Source organism: Coturnix japonica, chromosome 9 (genome assembly GCF_054131305.1).
Source record: "Coturnix japonica strain WE chromosome 9, WE-NBRP24, whole genome shotgun sequence".
Classification (NCBI taxonomy): Eukaryota; Metazoa; Chordata; class Aves; order Galliformes; family Phasianidae; genus Coturnix; species Coturnix japonica.
Genome location: NC_140671.1, coordinates 4,732,641 through 4,753,601, shown reverse-complemented (window position 1 = coordinate 4,753,601; position 20,961 = coordinate 4,732,641). Strand labels below are relative to the sequence as shown.

Below are 20,961 nucleotides of genomic sequence, written 5' to 3'. Positions count from 1 at the left end.
CACTTCTCAGGCTTGTAGAAAAGACGGGTAAATCGGTGTTTGATGAGGTATTTCCTATTCCCTGTTAAAAGAAGGGAGCTGATCGAAGATAGACACACTGCTTAGAATTGCCAAGCACTGCATTTATGACTGCTGCTCACCGAACAAACAACCCGTGCATTTCAACTAGCACCAATTTAATGACTCACTGCATATTTTACTCCATCATCTGCGATCTCACGTGGGTTCCTAAGCCAATCTATACAGCTCACTGCACAGCAGAGGCTCCAAAACCCCAAACCTATATACGGACCCTATTGCTGCCATTCCTTCCATCAAGAGCATCGTGCTCACATTGAGCTCTCACTAGGAGAGTGGTTAGGCCCTGGAACAGGCTGCACAGGGAGGTTGTGGATGCCCCATCCTTGGAGGTGTTCAAGGCCAGGTTGGACAGGGCCATGGGCAACCTGATCTATGGGGTCTCTATGGGGTCTATGGGGTCTCTATGGGGATCTATGGGGTCTCCTGGGTAACCTGATCTAATAAAGGTGTATGTTTGGCGGCCCTGCCAGGCAGGGGGGTTGGAACTACATGATCCTTGAGGTCCCTTCCAACCCGGACCACTGTGATTCTGTGATTCTGTGATTGCAGGGGGCACAACGACCTCCCCCAGGCTCACACTGCATTGGGGTGGGGATGGGGAGCCCAGGGCAGGTTGCGATGCCTGTAGGGCCGCTTCGTTCTGCCTACCCCCAATACAACACGATGTGGGCAGGAGGCGGAGACCCGCTGCCCATACACCGCACAGCCCCATACACCGCACAGCCCCAACCCCCTCCGCAGCCAGGACCGCTCTACGCATGCGTAAGCTCATCCAGCTGAAGTCCGCGTGGCACGCCCGGAAGTGACGTCATCACAGGCCTTGGCAACCGTTACCATGGTAACCTGCAGGCGCGAGCTCGTGGTGTAGGCCGCGGCTCCGTTACCTCACGGCCCGGGGGTGGCCCCGAGCGGGCCTGGATGGCGGTGGGGGGTTGTTCGCCCCCGCCCGCACTCTCCTGAGGGCTTTCATTGCCCTACCGGGGGTGAGGGGCCGGCTGGAGGCCGCTGTGCTGCTGTAGGCCTCGCTGAGCCTCCAATTCAGCCTCACTCCCGGCAGCACTCTGCTCCTTGGCCCCGCTGGTGGCATCTCGTCCATCTTTTCTACAGAGGTTTATCCAGGACTCGACCATGAGTGACCAAATCCAGTTCATTGTTGAGAAGCTCAATCAGGAGCCCTTCAGGAAGAACTACAATTTAATCACGTTTGATTCTTTAGAGTCGGTGCAGCTGTTACAGCTGCTCAGTGATGTGCTGGGGGAGATAGACCCGAAGGTAAGGAGGGCAACCAGAGCTGCTCAGACCTGGGGAACTGCCAATATCTTAAGTGATATATATACTTATATATAAGTCACAGAAGTTGCACGAAATGCTTTGATTTGGGTCTGGCGCTGTGTATCTTTGTGGTGTGTTTGTTGACCAAAATAGCTTTGAATGAGGTTTCCTGGAAATAAATGTGCCTGACAAGAATCCTTTGTGTCTGTGTATCTACAAGTTGTTGGTGAACAAACAGATGTTTACTGGGCCAGGGATACTGGATCCTCATCCACCAGAGACTGATAACTTTATATTTTGATTTGGGAATCAAGGTAGAGATCTTAAATTCATTCAAACTAACAATGATTCTATTCCTGAGTCAAAAGTCAGGCTGTGTCTTGCTCACATATGCAGTTCTGACCAAGAATGGTTTCTTATTTGCAATTGGTAACTGAGTTACTGACTCCCCTTACACTAAAGGCGTGAGATCAGAAGGGATCAATCATAGAGTCATAGAATGATTCAGTGATCAATCATGTACCTGTGGTGCATTGGTACATGGGCTGCTGTGGTAGGATCTTGGACTTGGAAGTAATTTGTTCCCCTGAATGTATGAAGGCCCTATGAGCAGGGAGAACTTAAGCCTGGAATCGAGTTAACTGAATGCACACGTAGGAGGAAAATACTTTCAAGATAATCAAAACTTGATGATAAAAAGAATGTTCTGCATGGAACTCGCTTCACTGGCATGTGATAAATGAATAGAACCAATTCTGTTAGTGTCACTAGTTAATTAAAATGACTTGAAATATTGGATATTTATTTGTATGTTTCAAACTATGTAGCATGCTGTTGACATTAGAGAGGAGCTGCCAGAGAATACAGCTAAAAGAATGTTGACTCTCCTTGGAATCCTTAAATACAAGCCTCCAGGAAGCGTAACAGACCTGTAAGTATCTTTTGATCACAAATCATGGTAAAATGTGTGTTACAGTTTCTATGTAACAGCCTTTAGTTCAGTGTTTTTTGTACTTTTGACCTTGACCATCCAAGCTGACATGCGTAACAGGTTAAAAAGAGCTGCTGTTTTGGCCTGGTGTGCTGTGCTGGGATGGCAGCAGATGCTCCCCAGGTGTGGGGCAGCCCCGGGGTGCGGCTGCAGCAGCTGCTATTGCAGAGTCTGCCAGGAGAGGGTGCCGCCTGCATGGCAGGGTCACTCCTGCCCCCAGCCCTTTCAGGCTGCAGTGTCACCCTCCAGTGCCAGGTGGTAACCCTGGAAAGCTGCACTCTTCCCACATTTTCTCCTTTCCCGAAGAATATTACTGGAAAGGATGAATCGTTTTTGCAGGCTTTAGCATTTTGTTTTGTTATGGGGGTTTTGTCTGCCTCAAGGTAGCAGAATCAGGATCGTATATAGCAAACCGGCACCATGACTGCCTTCTCTATTAACTGCATTCAGAAAGTCATTGGGGAAGTGGAGTGGGAATGTCAAAACACTGCAGACTTTCCATACAGTGTTCTTTCGTTTGAGATATACTGATAGTAGGTGATACTTATTTTGTTGTTGTTTTTGAATAGGAGTGCATTTCGCCAAGGGCTGGTTACAGGAAGCAAACCTGTAATTCATCCTGTCTTACACTGGCTTCTTCAGAGAACCAATGAACTCAAGAAAAGGGCTTATCTGGCACGCTTCTTAGTCAAACTGGACGTGCCAGTGGAGTTCCTACAAGATGATACCGTGGCTGACATCAACAAGCAGGTAGTCTTCTTCATGTATGCCAGTATTTTACAGGAATTAATTAAAGTGCCAATAGAAGACTGGATATGTGAATTGAGAAGTCACTGTTGAGATTAACGTTCAAGAGAGTTATGAAGAGCATGTTGGAATCAAGGGTCAACAACCATTCATAAAAATAAACATATTTTAACCACCTCTCTTCTAATAAGCCTGAAATTGTTTAGGAAGAGGTAGCATTAAATTAAAAGAACTTAGGCTCATTAAGTCATATGTTCTGAATGGCCTTCTTTTTCATGCTGGCTAAGAAATATGCTTTTTTATTATTTTTTTAATACTTTTTTTTTCTGTGAACTCTAACATGGATGTTTTTAGCTTTATAAATTTCGACTTTACATAAGAAAACATCATGTTTTTACAGTTGTGGTATCCGAGGTACATATTTACTTTTTTTTAACCAGTTTTCTCTGCCTTTTGTCCTGTGTAATTGCTTGCAAATCACAGTGTTTGTGAATGTTCATAACAGGTAACTTTGCTTATTAGCTGTGCACCAGCAAAGCCCTGTAGCTTGACTGATTTTCTTTTTTGATACCACTAGCAAGGTCTGCTTTATGACTTTGAATAACTAAGCAGAAGTAGGAAGGAGAGAAAGGAATGCAGGTTGTAGGTTTTCTCAGTATGTCACAGTCTCAATATGTATAAATATCCATCTCCATTATTTCCATTACGTAAGATGTGTTCCTTTTTGGGATTGCGGTAATAAAACCATCTCATTAAACGAATACCCTTCTGATTTAACTCAGAACAGAAGCTGGGGTAATACAGTGCCTTTATGTAACACAGCATTACCATGAAAATATTTAGATACTAATGAATTAAAGAATTTAGCTTCAACTATTTATGTAGGCAGGCATGTGATGGTGCATTTTAATAGAAACATTTCAAATGTGAAATTCTGGAGGCCTTAGAACATGAGCAAGTTTTATGGGTGTATAGAATCAAGCTGGCACACACTGCAAATTCCCTAAACAAGGTTCTCAGAAACCTGGCACTTCCTTGGTTTTATCATTTGGACATCAAATTGGGTGCAGTGTATAATTTTAAAAGTATTCAAATTCAGGCAAAAATCTGATTGACCAGTCTTCAGTGAGCTGCTCCCAGGTGCCACGATTCAATCTGCTGCTGAAACCTGGGCTTTCTTTGGTCCTTTGAGTGTGTGTCAGTTAAATTCACCTTTTGAAAGAGGTAGAGAAGGGATGCAAAGGAAAGCTTTTGGACATCAGCAATGAATACAGTTGCTCCCAGTTAGCTTGCTATGCTATCTTTTTTTTTATGGAAGTATTTTTTTTTATGGAAGTATAACACCTAAGTGAACTACAACGCAATTGCATTTTTACTTCTGTGTTTATTTTTTTGTTTGTTTTTAAATTCATTTTTCTTCACCCAGCCTATGTGTACCTTCTAATCATACCTTTATTTGTTATTTAATCAAGCTCTTTTTGATTGATGATTTTGACTTTCCCCAGTGGCCATTTTATTGCTGGTTTTTGAATTTGATCCAGCTTGTCCTACTGTACCTGATACTGAAACAACCAGAAACAAAAGGGAGTATTGCAGGTGCTGGTTCCTCAGGGTTTTATATATATTTATATATTTTATAGGATAGGATTGCTGCTTCACCTATCACAGAAATGCCATCTTTGTTTAACCTGGCCTTCGCTGTTGCCATTTGGTATTGAACACTCACATCAATTGCTCCTTCCAGGAAGTAAAAAAAATTCTATTCTCAGTTTAGATTTCTCCATCTTGTTGAATGTCTGTTTCTGCAGAGATTATTTTTCCCCATATCTCAGCTTGCATTTCTTCAAGTTGAATCTAAATTTATTTCCTATCCAGATTTCTAAATTCTTTCTGTCCCCTGTTATTTCTCTGCCCACGCAGACTTTCACACTGCCTCTCAGTTGAAGAGTACTGGTGGGCAATGTACTGGCATGGAGGTAGCACACTGTCTACTTCTTCCTAAAAACTGAACTACATATATCAGCCTCTATAATATACTGAGGGCACGATTATGCAATGTGGCAAAACTGTTTCTCACATGTTAAGTCAGTTGTGCTCTTAGACTGCTTTACTAGAGAGAAAATCAGTGCTGTAAGCTCAAGCTCCATTGCCTCACTCGAGCAACTTATTACACTCAGCTCCTTTTTAGCTTGATAAGTTTACACGTGGTGTATACAGATTTATAGTGAGGGAGAATAGTTAATGTAGCATTGTTCCTTTCAGCTAACATCTTGTTTTGACACTACGTTGTGTATTACAAAGGGGAGAGGTTAAAATGCTGAAGAAATCATGAAAATTCTGATTATTAACTTTAAATAGAAGATAAATTACTGTCATTTTTTTGCTTCTGCTTTAGAAGTTCATAAGCTTTAGTGGTAAAAAATCCATTTAATTCTTGTTTTTACAATGTTTCTGTCTATGGGAAGGATGGTTGGACTAGATGATCTTGTAGGTCCTTTCCAACCTTGTGATTCTACGATTCTTTATTTACAGTCTTAATAGTAAAGCAACACTGGCCTGAAAACTCTCAGCCATAGAGCTCATTCTGCCTAATTTTTATCTTATTTTATAGTATGAAGAACTGATGGAAGCATTTAAAACCCTACATAAGGAATGTGAGCAGCTCAAAACATCTGGTTTATCTACTGCAGAAATAAGAAGGGTAAAACATATGACAAAATTGCATTGCCTTTATGTATGTGTGTATATATATATATTTAATGTCAGCTCTGTTTTTTTGGTTTTGAGGACTCACTGTAGTGTGTACACTGTGGAGGTCAGAGATGATTGGTGCTCAGTTGCTTTTTGAAACTGTTCTCTGTTGGCAAACAGAAAGTCCTTGCTCATGCTTAGAGCTGGGCTTTCTGAAGCAGATGGGGAAACGAGGCTGCCAAGACTGTGTTCAGCATGATTTTCAAATATTGGAGCTCTTTTTCTCTGTCCACAAACTGATAGAAAGCCTTGAACTTTACTGATGCAGGGTAATAATTTCAGAGGTTGAATGAATTAAGAGCTTAAGTCAACAAAAATGGTGTTCCTGTGTGGCTAAAGTGTTAGTGAAGATATTTGTCCTGTTTCATCAAAGTGTTTGAGCATGAATCCGGCTTTTAATTAAGACATAAAAACAAGTTAAGCAAATGTTGAGATAAGGCCTAAACTGATACTTTAGTTCCTTTTCTCTCATAGTTGTTAATGTGTGATGTACTGCTGCTGTAAAGCAGGATTAAAGAAGGATAATTGGATACATGTTTTAGAGCCATAGATTATTTCTTTTAACACAATTTTAGTGGAAAAAGTCTCAGCAAGTATAACTCCTATGCAACTTCATGCATACTGTCAGGAAGTGGGTAATGGTAAGATTTAAGAACAGGTTTTTAATTGTTGAATTATGTAGATTTTGGCTCAGGTGTTTGTGGGGTGTAGGGTTTATTTTTCTGCTTTTTGTGTTGCTTTTTTTTTCTTCTTTTTTTTCCCCTTCTTTTTGAGAAATACATCTGCTTTTATTTCCAATTCTCACATTAATACTGAAGGATGCAGAGAGTGGAAACTGAGGAGGAAGTGAGGAAGTAGGAGAGGTGAAAGTAAGAGAGATGAATGAGACTGCAATCCTGGATATTCTGATCACAGATTAATAAAGTTGTAACTGCTTCAGGTGTATTCAGAGATGAATTCTGCTTTTCACAGTAAATTGTACAGAGTTCAGTTCAATCTGCACTATGTAGTAAATGAATTAATATTTCTTCATCTGTTTTTTGCTGCTGTTTAGGATATAAGTGCAATGGAAGAGGAGAAAGATCAACTCGTCAAAAGAGTAGAGCGTCTTAAGAAACGGGTAATAAGAGAAGTAACGCTGTTACATTTCAGTGTCATAATCCTTGGCTTGCAACTCTGATTTTGGAATGCAAACAAGGATTAGAATAAACACACTGCGTGTCTAGGAAGGAGTCAAATAACTAATTGACCTACAGGGAATCTCCCTAGGCGTTAGTCCAGATCTTTTAAGAATCTTGAGTCCAGTACTTTGCTGTCATTTCTAAGTAGTAACATGTATGGAAAGGAAGTGCTAAGTGGGTTTGTTAGACATATGATCTCTTTAATGTATTTCTCAACTATCTGACAGTAACATGCACTATTTATCCACTTGCTGTAGGTGGAGACAGTACAAAATCATCAACGAATGCTTGAAATAGCAAGACAGCTTCGCTTAGAAAAAGAGAGAGAAGAATCTTTGGCTCAACAGAAACAAGAACAAAAAAATCAGGTATAGCCATAAAAGTGTACCTCTTAAAATAAACAGTTTTTGATATCTGTCTGGGACTGTGTGTGTAAAGAAGTACATCAAGAAAAAAAACAGTGCAGAGTTTCTCCCAGCATCAGAAAATTAAATGCTATGTAAAATGCAAGTATCTGTGTACATCTTAAAGGAAGAGGCTTGATGCTACAGGTTTTGAACATCTCATCTGAGATATTTGGCTGCCTTAGCTACCCCTCTCATCATCATTTAGCAATCCTAGGAAATGTTCCATGACTTACTGTGGGAGCACCCAGAGAGAGGTCATTATATTTATGGTAGTGAGCAAATGTTTCCTTAGTTTGATTTGTATCTCTGTGAGCTTGCGCTAAGACTTCAGAGGCTCAGTAATGCAGCAAGTAGCTCAGCTTTTTGCTGTGGATCAGTGCAGGGGGAATTTGTATTCAGGAGCAACCTTGGGGTTTTGGTCCCCAAGTCTCACAAGGGTCCTGATAAGTACTGGAAGCAGCTGGCATTGGAATGTAGTGGATTTGAACAGGGTGGATTTTATTCCAAGGTTGTGTTGCATGTTCCCAAACCAACCTGCTGCATCATCTCACTAAATTCTGTTGATTTCAAATAGAATAAGATCTTTAATACTGCCTTAAAAGGAGCAAAACTCAGATGCCTATCATTAAAGTCAATTTCAGGCCATTGGTCTTTCCTTGAGGAAGGCCGCAAGAAAATACTGTGGTGACCAGCTGATTCTGCTCCTTATCACACATTTCTCTAAGTAGCAGAAATACTGTTCACCTGGCTGCTGCTGTTTGGCAACAAGCTTTTCCATGTGTTCTCTGCTTGGCTCAGCAATAAAACAGTGGATTGTTGGGACAACTCAGCTGCCTTCCAGGAGCTGCAGCATAAAGAGAGTTTTCTACTGCAATTCTGACTCTAGCTTTTTTGCTGTTCGTCTCATATTCAAGCCACTTGAATGTTTGCTTGAAAACTGTTTAACAAATTTGTGCTATTCAGAAAATACTACTTGGGAGTACAATATTTTTTAATTAACAGTAAAGAATAAGTAAATCCAGGCCAGTTGTTGAAAATTGTTTTGGCATGTTTCCTTGTGAACCAGAAGCTGGTAGCTACCATTTTTGTTTGTATTCAGAGTTCTTTGTGATACTCTTTTACTTTATTACTTGGAAATGCATTTCAAAGGAATGAGCTTATGTGTGTCCAATTTTCTCTCCTAAGTTATTCCATGCAGAGCAGAGACTGCAAAGAGCACAGCTCCAGCTGAAAGAGATGCATCATGCAGTAGTGGATTCAAAACCTGAAAGTAAGTAGTAATGTGTAACACCTGGAGGATTTACTCTTCTGTGAGAAATGAAATTAAAACTGTGTGATTCTCAATAACATGGTAGAGCCAAAACCATGTGTGAACTAGAGAGAAATTAATGGAGGAGATAAATTCTAAATGCATTGATAGTGGCTTTGTGTGTTGTTTATACTGATATTGAGGATGATTTATATGGAGAACTGTACTGTATGGAGGATCATAGTATGAAGGTATAGGACTCAAAATCTTTTTTTCCCAGAGCCTTTGTGTTGGTATTCTGAGTTGCTGTGGTTTAAAAAACAAATAAATAAAAGCATTAGAATGCTTTTTATTATCTGAATAAATTATTTTCCAAATGGAAAAAGTCTCCATGTTGAGACTTAAATTTCCTCCTTTCTCAGGTACGTTTAGTATTCCAGTTGCATCATGGAATTGCTTTGCCACTTGTTTTGAGTTAGAGGATTTTTTTTAGCCAACAGCATGCTGTGATATTATTACTTTGTAATTTTGCTTTATTTTTTTTTTTTTTTTTTTTTAAGTTCATCAGTCATTGAGCCACAAATGAAAACTAAGAGTATCTGAACTATTTGATTTACTCTAAAGGACCTGTGGTGAATTCTATAACTGTTCCATTTTTGCAGTGGCTATCTGAGAGTCATACAGCAAAGCTATGTCAACATTTCTATTTCAGTTCATAGGGTATTTTTAAGGCCTGTGGAAACTTGGGTTCAGTTCACAGAAGCAAAGGTAACGTAATAAAAAGTCAGTAAATGTCATTTAATCACTGAGATGAAAATAAAGTGAACTTATTTAATACCCTTATATCGAGCCTTACTTGCCGGAAAAAATGAAGTGTTTAGATGTTCTGAAGAGAAGCTTGGAGTCATTACTTAAGAAAACTTGTGTTGAAATTTTGCCCAAACAAAGACTTTAGGACTTAGCTTTATAATTTAATTGCTTCTCCCCTCGGTAGTTACAAGGACACTGCCTATAGTAGCAGTTGAAGAGTGCCAACTGTTGATTTCTTTTTTTGTTTTTTAATTGCAATTATGTGACCACAGCGTATTGAATAGGATCTCATTTCTTTTAAAAGCTTTATTGGTCTACACTTAACACTGTTTATTTTTTAAATTCCCTTTGGCTCCAATTTTATATTTCAGCTCCCTGCTCACATGAGTATAGCACTGATGATTCAAGGTAGCTGTGGATTTTCACTGCAAGTTAGGTGCTTTTTTTTACAATAGTTTTCTTCTGTTTTTAATACTTAGCCTGTTTTTACTTTCAAAGCAAGATGCATTGATAAAAGCTGTTTTTAATACATAGAAGATTTTTATATGTGTTATGGGTACACACTGCTTCGATTACTTCATCTGGTAATTAAGTTGGGATGATGTTCTTTAAAGAAATGCAAAGTAACTCTTTAAGGAATACAACCAACCCAAACTTATGAGTGTCATTAACGTGCACTTAGCATAAGTCTGCTTTAACTATACCAGAAAAATATACCGTATGGTTAATAGCTTATTTACTTGTAGAAATATAATGCATTACTTAGAAGACCTTGTATTGGACCATGAAGAGCAGCTGATGATTGTGAAATGTCTTGCAGACTAACATTGATAACATTGGTTTCCACAGTGTGTGCCTTCCTTGTTTATTAACTTCAGTACCAGTCCATATTTTGCCTAACTACGGAGAGGCAGTTCCTGCTCCCGCCACTGACAGGAATTTCTGATCTAAAATATATATATTTATGTTAGCATTTTTAATGCTAAGCACTAGTTTGAATAACCTTATATTTTGCCTCGAATATCTGCTGGCACAAACACAAACTGTGAATGCCAAGAAGTGATCTGAATTACTGAAATTCTTGATCTCTGTCTATTATAATGGAACCTTACTGTTCAAATTATTGGCAGAAATAGTGAGAAATGGATGATTAGCTTGAAAATATTGATCAGAAGAATGAGTGAAGAGGGTTTGCAATGATAAACAGAGAAACATGCAATTGATACATTCCACTAAGTTCATATGTAGTAGCATTTTAGAGTACTGAGAGCATCAGGGATACTTGTTATAAAGAGGCATTATTTTGTACAGGTGTTTATTTTATGGCACTGAAGATTTAGTGAAAAATAGAAACTATTATTAAAATATCCTATTTGAATGGAAACACAAGCTACTGTCGTTGTTATTTAAAACTTTATTTGTCCACAGAAATGTCTGTCTCTAAAATTCCATGTTTAAATAATTTTATCCTGCTATTTTCACTGCTAAGCAGGTTACAGTTATGGTAAAGGAGAATGATTTAGGAGGAACTCAGTAATAAAAATGTTTAGGGATGGAATGCAAGGCTGACTAGTAAGACTGATAGTATTTCTATGGTTGACTCTTTCAAGACCTTTGACTTTATACTTGCATCCCATTTTGAAGAACGAACAAGGCAGCAAAAATTCAACATGACCTAATATTAAATTGATTAAAAGGACTTTAATGAAGATTTTAAAGAGGAAGCTAATTGGGGAGTTATCACTCAGTGAATGTCTTTCTAATGGGGGCATGCATAAATCAGCACTTGGCTCTTTTTTCAGTTTGATGTTAGTGCTATGAAAGAAAACAGCAAATGATCACTGATTAAACTGTCAGATGGAAAACAAGATTGGGGAATTGACTGGGTAATGAGGAGGATGGGCTATTGATTCAAAATAATCACTTGGAAAACCAAGACCATGCCAACAATATATATTTGAAGGAATAGCCAAATGTGGTGGCATGTGGGAGTTGTTCCTAAGAAGTGATTCTGATAAAGGCTTGTGGGGTAGGGAGTAAAAACGGTAGAACTGGAGCTCCTGGTGTCAAAGACTTGATGCTATCCTTGCATTTATTTAAAGAAGGAAATGGAACAGGAGCATTGTTGCTTCTCTTTTTTTTTTTAGCTCTGATATTTCCTTCATTGCAGTACCATGTCCACTGCCTGGAATTTGGGAAGCATATTAAGTTAGATTTCAAAGAGCTGCAGTACTAATTATAACATGGGAAGCATACTGTACAGTGGAAGATTCAGGAAGCTGTAGTTTTTCGAGGAGATATTGATAGATTTAATCATTATCTATTAATGTCTGCATGTCCTAGAACTCTGTTTAATGCAGGGAAATTGAAAGTGGTACCATTGGAAGCTGCAGACTGAATTGCTTCAGTACTAGTTTGTAGAGGATGAATTCAAACAGGGAAGTGAAGGCTTTGATTTGCAAGTGAATGCCACGTGGAAGTCCATTCTACACCTGCCTTTGTCATAGAATTCCTATGTGATACTAAACGAAGTGCTTCAAGTGTTGGCAGGTAGCTTTATTTATTAAGTTAGTATTGCAGATGTTTTTTTATATGGAATGCCTAAAGGGTAGCCCACAGAGGGAAAAGAATTGGGAGCCTGAGCACAAGGTAGATCAAATTTTACATCTATTAGAAGAATTATGCTGGGAAACCTGCTTCTTTCCTACATGACTGAGCAAGCACTAAGAAAGTCTTTCTCCTGCCTCACTTTTTGCAATAATTATAATAACAAAATTGAATGGAAAACATGAGGAATTGCTGTTAATAGCTCTTCACGTGTCAGGTTGGCAGAACCTTGCCAAAATAGCCCTAGGGCACAGAGCCAGCCTTTCTGTGCAGCTTACGTATGTGGATTTTGTAACCATAAGTGAATGCTAAAACATTAAAAACAGGGCTTATATGTGTAATGGAAAACTTAAAGTATGCTTGCTTTTCTTTCCTCTACCCTGGGAATTTGAAAAAAATGTCTTTCACTGAGAAAAACAGTCTTAAAAGAGCTGCTGCGTATTTGTTTTTTAAGCGGCAGAAATAGCTCTTAGGTAGTTACTTTTCTGTATGTCGGATCATACAGGAGGAAAAATATCTCCAAAAGTATTTAGGGAAGAACTACATTAGTCATGAGGGATGTTGGCATGATCATGTCTTTCCCCATCAAGTTGTCAGGTTTTAACTCGCTTCATTGTATGATGCAGAACCAGTTGCTGTTTGAAAGAAGTTGGTAATAGCTCTCAGGTTATCAGAGAAACAAATCAAGATAGTGATCAAGTTTTAACCCAGCAAAGTCAATAGGTCCCTTCTGTTTTCAAAAGCAGTCATTCAAGCATGGTTATTCCATGAGTTTAAGTGTTAAATCTATAATATTTAGGCATGCTTTATAAGAAAGATGGAGAAGGATGAAAAATAAAGCATAAATTATACATGTGGTTGTTTTATTTTTTTTTTCCATCTAAGAGGCAGGATGGGGGGGAAAAAAAAAGAGATCAGTTGATTAAAATATTAATATTAAATATCAGGATAATTTAATTGATATCACTTTGATTTCCACACCAAAGTTCTTGGTTATAAATATCCACTGGGGAGTTATGTTCCTAGTTCCAAAGTGATAATTCAGCTCATGGTGTACGTGGGAAGCTTTGCTGCATTTGCAGAGGTGGTAGATTTCTAGTGAGACATTAAAATGTAGTCCTTCCTGCGCAGCTCGTCGGTGGGCTGAGGAAGACTGAAAGTTCTCCTGGAAGAAATGGGTGGGTATTCTCAGGGGTTGATAGGTGTTCTCTCTCAGTAAGTGCCAGTGCATTTCTGAGTCTAGCTGTAATGCCCAGCACATAATGAATATTGCATATGTATTGTAAGTGCATTACCTGTTCTGAAACCAGTACCGAGGCTGTTTTGCACAAGATGAATAACCTTTCCACAAAGGGAAAAAGAGTCTATGGTAGTACTGTCAGTCAGTGATATGGTCAGCAGGCTCTTTAGTCTGAGAGCCAAAAATTCCGTTTTCAACTTGCATCCTTTCCTCTCTCTGTTTCAGCAACATCAGTTCCATCATTGCATCCCTGTACTGAAGCTTTTCTTTCTGCAGAGAAAGACAGAGATTTTGAACTTGTTGTTTTGCTTTGCATTTCATGGCAAAACAACAAACCCAACAACCAAGAAAACAAACAAACAAAAAAGAACCAGAACAACAACAAATTAACCATACACCCCCAGTGAGTCGTTTTAAGAAGTACCCAGGGTACTTACCTTTCAGTCATTTTGGTCATGAAAAATATCCTGAAATACCTCTTCCCACTCTAGTCTGATGTGTAATTTCCAAGTTTTACCATAGCCCTTGGTACAGGTGTCTTGGAGGAGTAATTGCACTATCTGTTGTCAGCAGACTGCTGTGTAATGTAATTTAAATAGCATTTTGGTTTTCTCTTGTCACATTTTTCTAGCTGTGTATTGTTCTTATCTGTGTTTATAAATAATTTATTTGTAACAAGGGCTATAAATTACCTAGCAAAGTCATTGTAAGTATGGTGTCATGCAGTGTGAATCAGGTAGGTGATGGCTTTTCTCAATAGAATTTTTGATGTTATGCAGCGATTTCTTCTTGTTTGTTTTTTTTAAATCTATTTTTGTTTTCTATATTCACAATGTACTGAATTGAGTATATTGAATAAGCATTCAGTGTACTGTCTCAAGATTGGGCATGTGCTCTTAAAAGAAAAAATCATCTGTTACTTACTGAGAGGCATTTTATAATGCAGAAGATTCTTACAGTATGCACATGTTTAATTCTGCTCATTGCAGGGCCTTTTTTAGACATAAAATAAGAACAAAGGCATATTATTTTAAGGGAGAATTTCCAAGGACATAATAGACCTTACAGGAGGTTGGCCAAATTAAGATCTTTGTTCTATTTTGAGACACAGATAAAGGATTCACGCTGAGATAATTTCTGTCTGCAGATGATGTAATTCACATGAAACAATGACCTGTGTAGTCTATGGGTAGAATAGCTCCCACTGCATCAACCAGGGATGTTCTAAAGGATCCAAGCTTCAGAGGAGTCCTGAGCAAGGCAGCTCTGACATGCTGTGCTGCCTCTCACTCTGAGCACACATTAAACACAAAATTCTAGCCATCAACTATTCAGTTTCAAAAGAAAATAATTCACAACAAAAAATAGTAATGCAGTGATGCAGTGTCTTGGTGCGTTTAGGACATGCATGGTGTTAATAGTTCTCTTTGACAATGTTGCGGGTTACTTTTGTATCTTATGCATCTAGACTTTGATCTAGGGAGAGATTTGTTTGTTTTATTGGCTACAAGAGTATACTGAGGAGTTAATAGGTAAGTGTTAGAGGTACAGGTGGGTAATAAGTGCACTGTGATTTGCTTTGTTTAACATCCAGATTAAAAAGCTAAATCAAGTGACTAGTTGTTATCTTAAGTTTTGAGAGGAAGACTCAAGTGTTGTGCTGTTATTATTGTAATCCACTGCTAAACACTTCAGTGTGTTGAGAAAATTGAACTTAATTATCTTCTACGTTACTTTCTTGCATTGATTTAATTTGTTCTTAAGGTTTAATGAAGAAACTGGAAGAGGAGATAAATTTCAATTTATACTTTATTACTGAAAAAGTACCTAGGGAGCTTGAAAGTAAGAAGAAATCAGTATATTTCTTACAGAAGGCAATATCAGAGCCAGCTATGGGTCAATCAGATCTCAGTGTGCTCGAAAGCAAGGTAAGTCAACCAAAGTGGCACTTAATTTGTGTTTCATAGTGTGCTCTAGAGTTTGTGCATATTACCTACCTTGCACCCTGAAGAAAAGGTTTAATTCCCAAAGGAACACCTCATCAGTTGTAAAAGAAGACATCTTACTCACTAAATGCAAGCTCTTAGATGAGTAAAAAAGAGAAAAAAACAACCAACAAAACCATAAAACCCACTGTATCCTTAAATGCTATTTAGAAAATTGTGTTAGCAATTTGCTATAGTGTGAGCAGAGTTATTAGTTCAGCATTAAAGGTTTGATTTTTATTTAGTTTTCTTCAGTTTAAGCTTATTTTCAACTCTCACATCAAGGGAGTTTATACCAATATAAGAAGAATATTTATAACATAGCAAACAAAGTTTTGTGTCAAATGCCTTGTTTTCTAAGTATGTAGCTATTACTCAGAATAATGTTAGGGTAACGTCCTGTGCTGTACCTGCACCTTGTTTTGACTTCATTAGATTTTAGCATATATTTACACTGCTTGCTTATCAGCAGTCATCTAGTTAGCAGAGAATTAAAGGAAGGTTGCTAGGGCTGTGGTTTCCATGGCTGATGAGAGTCCCAGTGTAGCATTAAGTCAGAACTGAGGTAGCTGGAATGAGTGTGCTGGTGTAGGTGTTTATAAGTTTCCAGATGCAGTGGGCTTTAAAGTTTCTGCTAGAATGAATATCAGCAATTTCAGCCTATGGACAGCCAGGTGCATTTTATAGCAACCAAAGGATGGTACCACAGGGATCATAGAGTCGTGCAGTGTGTTGGCTGTGACCCTTAAAAGCATTGGTAAAACTTGATATCGCCTAATTTTTATCTGCTCCTCTTTAGAAGTCTGATGAATGGTTAAGTGAAAAGAAATGTTTGTAACGTTGATAAAAGCACACTGGCACATAGTATGTGGTGACATCAATCTTTTTTCTGTCTGTATGTACCAATTTACTGTTATTTTGGTGGGGTTTTTTCTGTCCATGTATACAAGTTTACTTCATTTTCAGGGCAAATGTCATGTTCCTGCCTTATCATAAAGGCACAGAACTGGAAGTCAAAAACCCAGCCTCTTCCTGGCCAGTATTGAGTAACTCATTGAGTTTTTTGTGTTCTTTTCTTTCCTCTATTTCAAAAACAAAGTTAGCAATATTTCCTTGTAACTGGGCTGTTAATCTGGTTTGTAAAGCATTTAGTTCTTGGATAAGACAAAGAAATAAAGCTCTGTTTCCTCTGTTTTTGGCTCTGCTTTGCAGATAAATGAAGTAAATGCACAAATAAATCAGCTTATTGAGAAAAGAATGATGAAGTATGAGCCAATTGATAGTAAATTTTCCATGTATCGCCAACAGGTAAGGAAGAACAAAACAGGTTTTTTAAAAGAATCATTGGAGTAATTTCAGTCACTGTTGTATGTACTGACTTTTTTTCTTTAACCTATTAAAGCAAAAATCTGTATAAATAAATGGTAACGTGAGACAAAAACTAAACAAATGGCATTCTTAAGGCTCATCAAACAATTGCTTTCAGTCATGCTAGTGAGTCTGTCAGTTGCTGTCCGAGGTGTTGCCTGTCAGCTGCATCACAGGGACCCTGGAAGAATCACTTGGGAAGAGCTATTTTGGTAAATCTCTAGCTGTGGACAGTCTTACAATACAGCACATGTGCTGGATGCATAGCTCCCTTTCAGTCATATCACTCGCTTGTGTTTGACCACATGCTGCTTTTCCTTTTACATCTGTTAAGGAGACATTCTTTGATTATTGTTATTTTTTTAATATATATATATTTTTCATCCTGAGGCTATTAAAAAGTTACTCTGTAAAATAAGCTGTGTGGTCTAGCCTTAGTAAACTCAAAAGTTATAAAATGGATTTCAGAGACTTTTACAGCTCACACAGAAACATATGTGGTTTCCAGCTGACCTGCATAGCTGCTGGTTTTATTTGGGATTTCTGTAATGGTATTTATGGTGATGGCTTAAAAAATAAAAAGGCGTAGGTAAAATATATCAGTGGTAGTTCAATCACATAAAATATGTGAAATATGCTTGGTACATAATGGGCTGGTACCCAAAACCAGTTGGCTGGTGATATAACTGTGCTCAGTGGAGGAGCTTAGAGCTCAGATTGCTGCTGTGAGTTGAAGGCTCAGTGTACAGTGGTCTTTGCTTTGTTCTTCCGAGGACTCCCTTCAGTTTCACAAGAAGGACCGTGGATATTGAACTAGAATTTGTCACTGCAGACACCTCATGGATCAAAGAGCTGAGCTGACCCCAGCAGAATTGTTAGATGATTTTAGAAATAAAGCTGCTCCTCTAAATGTAGCGAGAGAAACCCATTCTGTTCTGCTTTATTTTTACTAAAATTTGTCCTTTCATATGAAGTAACCAACAATGCATCCAAATTCAGGTGCATACATATACGTTCCTGTGTTGTGTTATGTAAAAATATACTTTAGCAAGATAAAAATGCTTTCTTTTTCTCAACTAATGTGTATTTATGTTCCTTAATCTCTTAACTTTATTAAATGTAGGTAATAATAAATATTCTGCCTGGTACAAAACATTGGTTTTTTTAAATGCTTTATCTTCTAGACTAAAAACAATAATGGAACAGTCTATAATTACAGTATTTCTGTACTTTTCTGCTTTGTTCATTGTCTTTTAGCTATTTGCCAAGATTTAGAGGCTAGGTTCTGCTTGGTATAACATATTTCTGTAGGCTGGAGTAGGTTGGAGTTATAAAAATCTGTATTATGACATTTGTGAAATCTTGGATGTCGTTCCAGTTAAACCATGTTGATGCGTCTTACATATGCACAAAAAGGGACTAAGTAGATTAAATGGAGCACCCAAAATGCATACCTTTTCTTCAGTGGCAATGAAAAAGGAGGTGAAGAAACATATAGGTAAAACGCATCAACAAGAATCTGAGAAGCAAAGAGACGTGACTGAAATCTCAGCCATACTGGAGGAAGCTCGGAATTGGCAATCAAGTTTAAAGAAGCTGTGGTTTAACCCACTGTATAGTTGTGTAATCGATGTCTTTTTCTTTGCGAAGAAATGTGCTCACAATTTGTAATGAAAATGAGTTTTCTACAGTTAAGATGTGATTTCAGTGGTGCCATGCCTGAAGTTTACATGGCTTTATTTTAGTAATCATTAAACAAGGCTAGGCAAATGCAGTTTTTACTTTAGACATCCATGTATATTTCTAATGTTCATTCAGGCATCCATAATTTCCCGGAAGAAGGAAGCCAAGGCAGAAGAACTTCAGGCTGCTAAAGAAGAGATGTCTAGCACAAAAAAGCAGATGATACTGAAGACAAACCAGGCCCATGAGTTAGATGGCTCAGAAGTTCTGAAGGGGGATGAGGTATGTGATGTAACAGTGTGTGTGAGGAAGATTGATTTGGAGTTTCCTTTTACCTTCACATTGCCATTACTTCTTCTGCAGTATCTTATTCGTTATTATTAACATGGTGTCAAAGTACGTGGCCTCAGCATTGCTGGGTTCTGCTCTTCTTATCCACGGTAAATCAAAATTGAATGACAAACAATGTATTTGAAGTGCAGATAGTACAGTGTTGTCCAGTGCTTTCAAATGCTTTCCAGTATTTAACGGTGCTTTTTAAAATACTTGATTTTATATCTGTGTTCAAATTACTAATTTAAATTATTCACATTCAACTTAATAGGTTTCAAAGCATATGAGGATTTATTGTTGGGCTGTTCTGGCATTCCAGAGCTTTAAGTCAAAATAATGTCAATATCATCACAATGGAATGATGATAAATAACTTCATCCAACTATAAAAGTCAACAAGACTAATGGGGGGGGGGGCTTAGGACTTCAAGTGATAAGTCATGTTAATCAGTTTTTTTTTTAGTCAGTGTATAATAAAAGTCCTTACTATCTGATAATAAAGCGTAGGAGCAGCATTTATCAGAAGTGGGCTTAATACTTATATCCTGCTTTCAGCTAGGATAGAGTTAATTTTCTTCCTAGAAACTGACAAGGTGCTGTGTTTTGGATTTTTGCATGAGAATAATGTTAATAACACACTGATGTTTTAGTTGTTGCTGTCTTAATTTGCACTGCCATAACTTTATCAAGAGTAGTACTCTTTGCTTTCTTTTTCTTTGTCTGTTTCTGTGCTTTTTTTACATACTGCTCAATACAGTCAACGCCCTTTGTAGAAGGAACTCCCTTCCTGATCCCATAGGATGTGCCTGCTCCACAAAAATCAGTTTTCTTTTAAAGGAGTCTTACAGAGTAAATAAAATAAGAACGGGAATGTGTGTATGTGTACACTCATGCATAAAGTCTTCCTATGTAATATGGAATGCATGCAGGTTTCTTGCACCTTCTTGTCTGTTTCCCATTCTGTAAATCTAGATAAAAACCAAAGGTGGAAACAATAACAGAACAGACTTAATGTCCAGTTATGTTTAGAACAATGAGTATCTCTTGCTTCCAGTGAAATTAACTCATGCTACAAGTCTTGTGTAATGATTTGAAGAATTAAGCTGCAGCTTTCTCTTACCATGATGTACCACAGGCATTCATGGTGTTCCATTGGTAGCAGTAATAACAAGACCACTGGATTAGACTTCTTTCCACCTCAGTTTTTCATCCTTAGTGAAAGCTTGGCTAGAATCTTTGACAGCTTTCAAAATAAAAATAGAAAGCAGACAATCTGTGTTTCTGTGATGGGAGAGAAATGTTTAATTAATCGACAAGAATGCATTACAGAGACAGCAACATATGCTTTACATTATCCGTAAATATACCGTAAGGTAAGAAATAATAGATGTTCTGAGTGGGGACAACATACTCTGATCGATAGTAACTTAAGCAGAGCAGGGTAGGAGGGAAGCAGTTAGTTAAGAGGCTTGGTAATGAAAATTTCAAGTCAATAGTCTGCCATAAGGAAGAGGCTGAAGACAGAAAAGAGACATTACCTGTTTTGAACATAACCTTCATTCCTTTTGTTCAAATCTGTTTTCTGTGCTTGATTTTTAAAATATTCTCAAGTCTTCATGTTGATGAGTGCAGAATAAATGATGGAGCACTTTGGGTGAAATATCAGCTTCCAGTAAGGAGTTGTTTGCATTTTCATAGGAACCATTTCCTGTTTTGTGAAATATTTTCTGTATGTTGGCCCAAGGAAGGAAGCCAGCATTATACAATCAGTGTTCTGTTCCTGTTTATTAGATCATTAGGTGTGTTGTGTGTGTGTGTGTAAATATATATATATATATATATATAAATAGGAGTAGGTTGCTGGGGAAGAGCTGATGAAGCAAAAGTGAAGTGAGCAGGTTATCTTTCATCAGTAGGTCTCACCTAAACTGCAGATTTGTTTCTGGCATGGTATGCCGTTGTATTCTATGCTCTATTACTCCAGCTTTGAGCCAGTACTAAAGGAAATCTTGATTAATGTAATAGTGAGTCACTACTGTAATACATATGTTCAGTGAGGACAGGAATAGGTTGCAGAGAATCAACCTTCACGTTCCGCTCTTTGACAACTGAGAGCTTCTTTTATATCTTCTTGTTGCAGTTCCACACAGTTTGCATTTCTTTCCTTCATTTCCAGAAGAGGAAGAAATGTTTTTGTTTGTTTTTTAAACAAATACAGGCTTTCAATGCTGCCACATAGAACTTAGCTAAATGCTAA

At 38.0% G+C, this 20,961-nt stretch overlaps 1 protein-coding gene across 1 annotated transcript in view; it reads left to right on the top strand.

The window, feature by feature from the left end:
• The first annotated feature begins 910 nt into the window (after positions 1 to 910).
• The window catches only part of IFT81 (intraflagellar transport 81), a 36,214-nt gene continuing 16,163 nt past the window's right edge, over positions 911 to 20,961 (top strand). The window contains exons 1-10 of the mRNA XM_015877727.2: positions 911 to 1,353; positions 2,181 to 2,284; positions 2,914 to 3,094; positions 5,703 to 5,792; positions 6,897 to 6,962; positions 7,281 to 7,391; positions 8,616 to 8,700; positions 15,101 to 15,264; positions 16,534 to 16,629; positions 18,508 to 18,654. Of these exons, the coding sequence (XP_015733213.2) occupies positions 1,210 to 1,353; positions 2,181 to 2,284; positions 2,914 to 3,094; positions 5,703 to 5,792; positions 6,897 to 6,962; positions 7,281 to 7,391; positions 8,616 to 8,700; positions 15,101 to 15,264; positions 16,534 to 16,629; positions 18,508 to 18,654 (1,188 nt within the window). The 5' untranslated portion in view covers positions 911 to 1,209. The remainder of the gene's footprint in view (positions 1,354 to 2,180; positions 2,285 to 2,913; positions 3,095 to 5,702; positions 5,793 to 6,896; positions 6,963 to 7,280; positions 7,392 to 8,615; positions 8,701 to 15,100; positions 15,265 to 16,533; positions 16,630 to 18,507; positions 18,655 to 20,961) is intronic.